Source organism: Watersipora subatra, chromosome 11, assembly GCF_963576615.1.
Source record: "Watersipora subatra chromosome 11, tzWatSuba1.1, whole genome shotgun sequence".
In the NCBI taxonomy this organism is placed as follows: domain Eukaryota; kingdom Metazoa; phylum Bryozoa; class Gymnolaemata; order Cheilostomatida; family Watersiporidae; genus Watersipora; species Watersipora subatra.
The window spans coordinates 4,316,026-4,322,386 of record NC_088718.1 but is presented as its reverse complement, the minus strand read 5'-3'; the positions used below and the strand labels follow the sequence as shown (position 1 = coordinate 4,322,386).

The 6,361-nt window shown below is 34.2% G+C and overlaps 1 protein-coding gene across 1 annotated transcript; it reads right to left on the bottom strand.

Annotated features, from left to right (window-relative positions):
* Window positions 1-20: 20 nt before the first annotated feature.
* On the bottom strand, window positions 21-5,593 carry LOC137408779 (uncharacterized). Its single transcript, XM_068095362.1, has 4 exons — window positions 5,458-5,593; window positions 1,835-1,965; window positions 1,475-1,643; window positions 21-189 (listed from the first exon to the last, which is right to left on the bottom strand). Exons 1-3 carry the CDS (start codon window positions 5,561-5,563, stop codon window positions 1,491-1,493), a joined length of 390 nt encoding a protein of 129 aa, XP_067951463.1. The 5' UTR covers window positions 5,564-5,593; the 3' UTR covers window positions 21-189; window positions 1,475-1,490.
* Window positions 5,594-6,361: the final 768 nt, after the last annotated feature.

Below are 6,361 nucleotides of genomic sequence, written 5' to 3'. Positions count from 1 at the left end.
TTCAGAACATGCTAGGTCAAATGTGTTACGCTACAGACGGGAAGATATTTATGAAAAACCTTGAAAAATATGATATATGATAAGCCGTATGAGCCATTTAATCAGAATAGTCTAAAATGCTTTGTGTCAATGTTGCACCAATGTACGTCTTGGAGTTGTCTTTTCATATTCACTTGTTTCTTCTGAAATCTGTAACAAGTTTGAGAAGTTAGTTTGTCTTGGCTATACAATAACGACCTTGATGAAAATCATTCATATAAACTTTTGACCCACAGCAATGTTAACCCGAGACAAGCCATAGCCAGGTGTAAAACAGGTGTCACAAGCTCGTTATGAGCAATGCATAGTGTAATGCACTTTGTATACACAGTCAAACCCTGATCATGGCAATTTAATCTATTCTGATATTTGCTTCTCATGTTAGATGAAATCTTCTTACAAAATACATTTTCTTTAGTTTATTTTGTTCCGGATACTAAGAAAATATCAATTATTCATGTTGCTACATATCACATTACAAAAATAGATGTTTTCACTATTCTCAGTGTGTTTTTAGTTCTCACTAGCTTTTTGCTTTTTCTTACAAAACTAATGATTTGTAAAGTTTTAGGTATCGTATATTAAAAGTTACGACAAAGTTAAGTTTGTGTTATTTGAGCAAATATTTGAGTTAATTATGACAATTAACTCAAATATTTGCTCAAATTTGGTCCTGTATATGGTATCTAAGGCTTGTATGAAAAGGTGAGTCAAGATTTGGCTATTAATGCTAACACTCCATGACTAAATCAACAAAATACAATCATCAATGGTTAAACCTGAACTAAATCTGGGTCAATTTTTCCGATAGAATATAATTCTCCTTCATTGAAACTTTGTTCAAACTCCATTTGATTGTGTTTTTTATTATACAGTCAAACCTCAACCTACAATCACCTCTGCATACAAAGTATTCATCAGATGGCCTGAAACTGAGCAAACATGTCTCGACACGTTGATTTTCAATATACGATGTATGAATTTGAGATTATTTGAAACATGATTTTGTAAGACAAAGTAATAAAAATGATAGAAATTACAATAAAACATAACAAAGTGTCTAGTAAGTTAATTTAAACTATCAAGCGTCAGCTAGGGCAAGTTACACCCCAAATTTCAACCGCTCTATCAACGTCTCTCATTGCGAAATCTATATTCTTGTTGATGCGCTTCCAAGGTAACAACAAAACTCCTAAATTTTGCTTTATTAATATAGTTTCAAGTTTTATTGCTAGCTACAATTATGCTAGGCATAATTATCATTGCTTTTTTGGCTGTTGAACTAATTAAATAAAGTGCAAGGTATTTTTATAAGAATATTTGCTCCAACCGTGATAGTTTCAACATACCGTATGAAGCGAACAGATATGTCGAGGTTTGACTATAAAAAGATCTGTTGCAATGACTACTGCCTCATTGAAGACTAACAACTAACCTGATAGCCTTTATGGCTAATCTAAATCTGTCAAAAGGTTTCGGCTGTCATCCTCTTCTGACAGCTCAAATAGCTGGGAAAAAATATCTCTTTGTTCAGCAGAGCTAGGCGTGTCCATCAGACTCCCGTTCTTGGGAATATTTTTCCATTCAATTGTTTCAACATCAACCTGCCAACATTAAATATGAATGATAACCACAATTTACATGTTTGAAGCACGCCTGCATCTGAATGTCACTATACAGAAATATATGATTAGATGAGATGAACATGCCAGCAAAAGCTACTGATAAAATTGAAAGCAGGACTTTATCGTAAGCATTGAATATGGCCTTTTTACTTCACAAAAGAGTCACTCACGTTGCTCATGAATGTGCTATAATTCTGTTTATACCATGGTAGTCGTTTTGTCTGTCTCTTCATATTGTTAAGGTATTCTGAATAGCCTGAGAAATCCCAGTTTTTGGTGTAGTCAATTTCCTTGCCACTTGCTAAAAGATATCAGATAGCATTTTGCCAGGTTTTATTTGAATGAAAAACTTTCTTCATTGAAATATCTATTTCATAGGCCACCCGTAACATAGGATGTATGTTCGAACAGAATTGTTTCAAATAATTGCCAACTAGCACTGGAGCTCGGTTGATGGTTGCGATAGGCGCTGGACATCTCTATTGCTATAACTCTTCACTGGGTGAAAACATCCAATCTGTTGATATTACATAGAAGGGCTAACCTCTTGCCACATGCTGGAGTTGTCAAAACTTATTTAAAATGGTTTATCTGCATCGTGAGACATTTTACATTAATCTTGAATTGGCGTTAATAAAGAAATTACCATTACAATGGTAAGTTTAAAAATTTTGCCACCATCATTACAGGTGGTGCTATAGAACAAATAAATTGTGATAGGTTGTATCATTTTCAATACAAATGCAGCATTTTATGTAGTGCACAATGGGCTCCCAAAGTGAAACTTGTCTACGTGGCTTAGACTTTTGTGAAGCCAAGTCATTTCCATCATTCATGAAAATGTAATGTTTGTAGCGTGCGGTTGCTAGGACCTTCCTAAACGTCAACAAATAATACTATTTAGAATCCAGCCCTCATCTTTGAAAACAAGTTTCTCAGTTTGTTGGGTTGACTATATTGACCAACACCACCTTCGCTAAAAAGCTCTATCTCAGGTTAAATTGCTTCGATTTCAATTCTGAAAACAGTTTTGGAAAACTGAGGAATTTCCCTATTGCATAGCACTAAAAGACATTTTGTGATCTGACCTCATTTGTATTGAAAATGGTATGACCTGTCACAATTTTGCTACAGATTGTGAGAAACCATCTCCACAAAGGAACCTGTTGCTAACCCTGAACAGAGAAGTACAAAGTTTGCTGATGCAGTCAAACTTCTACATACCAAGTTAATTCATGTTAATATCAGCTTTGGATATTAAAACTGTTGGAACGGATATTACTAAAAAATACTATTTTCTTCAACTCATTTTGCAGCTTTAGGACCCACAATAGCTATTTAATAAATATAGCAGGCGATTTACACTTATCACTAAAATAAACAGAAAATTATGTTAGAAAAGAATAAAAATAAAAATTAATATAGTGATAAATGATTGAGCAAAAATTTTTTAATTGTGGTTCCGCCTAGGAAACAAGCAAACAGAAATGTAGATGCAAAGGTTAAAAAAGTGACAGTGACATGTGACATGTGACATAATTTACTAAAACTAGTTAAAGGTCACTTAAAGGTCACTTAAATAGTTTGTTATTATTGTTTTCTTTTTGCTTTATACCATTCTTGACAATTTACTTACAAAACGAAATTTATTTACAAAATTTTTATTACAAAGGAACGCTTCTAATTCCATTTTTTGCAATATATTTAAGGTTCAAAATCACATATTAGCTGTGATTTTATGTCATGTGTTTGAAAATTTGAACAATAGGGCAACGTTATGCGGATGTTTGACTGCAGTCTCATAGGCCAAAGGTTTTGCTATGATTCTTGAGAAGCCATATTCAAGAAGGCCACTGTAGACATTCTCAAACTGAAAATTCCTGAGAGCAATAAAACATAACAAGAGAAAGCAACATAATCAAAATCGAAAGCAGAGCTGAGAATTGGTGACAGCAATAGAAACATTATATCGAGAGAAAATAATGTTATCAACGCTTCTATATGATGGGTAGTTTATAAATCAGTGCATCTATCTTCCATTCATATACATGTATATCTGTGTTTGTTTGTCATCTGTCATTTGTGTGTCCAGTTATAGCGATAAAGTTATAAAAAACGTCCACTTTGCACTGGAATTGAACTCTAATCATCTAGTTCTCCAGACAAGTGTACTCTCCATTACTCTACGAGTCTAACTGGCCATACTATGGAATAATTGTGCATATCATACTTATTATACCTGTCTTTAAGGGTTGATTTGGTTAAAATAGCAGGCATCACGCTTAAGCTAGCACGCTCGACGATCATGATTGTGTGAGAGATCATGATGCAATCCTTTTTTCTAAGACTGGCTTCAGACTCTGAAGTTCAGAGGGACAGACAATGCTTTTTTATAGTAAAGATTTGGACTAGCTTAAGTTACTCAAATTTACTGGTAAAGAAAAGCTGCCAATTGAAAAAAAACTTTTTATGCAAAACTTTTTTAGTACCCGTTTTATGGTAGCGATTAAGTTGCCAGTTCTATGATTGCTTTGTAATGACACTCAGTGACAGTTGAAATAACTGAATGAGTAGGTTGTTTACTTTGTATGTGCAAATTTCAGGCTACAAAATATCTTTTGAAAAAACATCTGTTCTTGTCACGATAGAAATTTCCCTACAAAAAAGTGCAAAATTTCAGTAATTTATTTTCTTGGTTTCTTGTCAGCTGTTTCTAGTTGCTGAGGTATCAGTTCTTTTAAAATCGAGTGAATCACAATGATAAACATGGGTTGGCAAGAAATGACCAGACATGCTCTTAGTTTAGTTTAAAGAAAGCTGTTATTCAATGCTGATGACTTCTCCAGATTTGATAGGATGGAAGTTGGGGAGTGTTACAAGGTGTAAATTGATCAATTTTTTAACAAAAAGAGCGCACGGGGCTTGAGTTAAATAAAAAAGGCAGCGCCGAGTAATACAGTCAAAGAGTTTGTTACAAATAAAAAGGTTGAACAAAAACAAAAATTTTAAATATGCATAGTCACCTAGAAAGATGATTCACTGGTCAGATTATTGCTCCCTGTGTTTATCTTGCACATTATAAAGGATTATTAATAACTGTCAAAAGAAAATATCCTTGGATTGATTGATTTCAGAAATACTTGTCAAAATCACCTGGTAGAGAGCCACAACTGAAAAATGTAAGAGGTAACAATAATATCCAAACATGTCTAATCTTTGCTTTTTTACAATTTTAATTTTCCTGGTCACGTTTTGTGCACGATTAATTTCAGCTTTACCTAATTTAAAATTATTACACATTTTAAAAAATTTTTACAATGTATAATAGCTATCTCGATTTTGAGGAGCACAGAACCAAACACTGAATTTATAGTATCAAAAATGGCCTAAGAAAGTTTCATGTTACGAAAAAACTTCGAGAACTAATTACTTGCCTAAATATATGAAACCAAAGTTTGTATAACTCTAAAAGCTAATCAAACGTTACATGTAAAATAATCTTAATATGATTACAATATTAATTAGGATAGACTGGCATGTGAGACAAATCTACTTTAAGCATGCATTTTGCAACAACAACATGAATTAAATAAATGAAAACTTTCATAAATCTAAATAAATTAACTGCCAACCAGGGCCTAGTGCTATGACTAGCTATGCTACAACATATGTGGGTTCTCATGGTTCCTACTTTTTCTTCTATATCTCACTGTTATATACTTTTTTTCAATGAAATAAAACAAACAGACAAAACAAGCATTCATGAAAATAAAAGGCATAAATAAATTCTCACCTGCCTTAAGCGAGATATCCACTTGTTGGACTAGCCATTGTGGATCAACTTTTTTGTACCAGGGTTCCACAGTCATGTTGGAGTCTATAGTTGTAGTTGAAATCATTGGTGCAGTCGTTATTGTGCTTGAACTAGGAGTTGTCCTCTTTCTAGGGTCCTCCACTTTGCCAAATGTTGGCGGATAAAATGGATTAAATATTGGACCCGAATAATTTGTGAAGCTTTGCTTTGTTGTAGCCACAAGTGGTGGCAAAGTTGGTGGCAAACGATCAGGGGTGGTTGTTTTACTGTTTTTCAGTCTTTCTATCCACACAGAACTTGCGGGTGCAGTTGCCAGTGAGTTAACATTGATTGTAGTAGCTCGGCTTTCGTTAATACCATCTGTTGCCACAGAAACCTCACTCTGTTTCAGACCAGTTAATTTCGTAGTACTAGGAGTGGTAGTCGATGTAGTGCTAGGAGTAGTAGTCGTAGTACTTGTAGTAGTAGTTGGTGTAGTACTAGATGTAGTTGTAGTACTAAGAATTGTAGTTGGTGTAGTACTAGGAGTGGTAGTTGTAGTACTGGAAGTTGTAGGTGTAGTACTAGTAGTGGTAGTTGTAGTACTAGTAGTGGTAGTTGTAGTACTAGGAGTTGTAGTTGGTGTAGTACTAGGAGTTGTTGGTGTAGTACTAGGAGTTGTAGTAGGTGTAGTGCTAGGAGTGGTAGTTGTAGTACTAGGAGTTGTTGGTGTAGTACTAGGAGTGCTAGTAGTAGTACTAAGAGTTGTAGTAGGTGTAGTGCTAAAAATGGTAGTTAATGTAGTAGTAGTACTAGTACTTGTAGTAGTACTAGGAGTACTTGAAGTCATCTGCAGCTTGCCATGACTTTTATTATTCTTTGGGAACTTGCTTGTTTTTGGTGG

Excerpts from the sequence above, each read along its gene's own strand:
- LOC137408779 (XM_068095362.1), bottom strand. The coding sequence starts at position 5,563 with ATGATTTCAACTACAACTATAGACTCCAACATGACTGTGGAACCCTGG. Across the intron at positions 1,966-5,457 it reads GGATATCTCGCTTAAGGCAG|CAAGTGGCAAGGAAATTGAC; the intron begins GTGAGAATTTAT and ends GATATCTTTTAG. Across the intron at positions 1,644-1,834 it reads ATAGCACATTCATGAGCAAC|GTTGATGTTGAAACAATTGA; the intron begins GTGAGTGACTCT and ends TAATGTTGGCAG.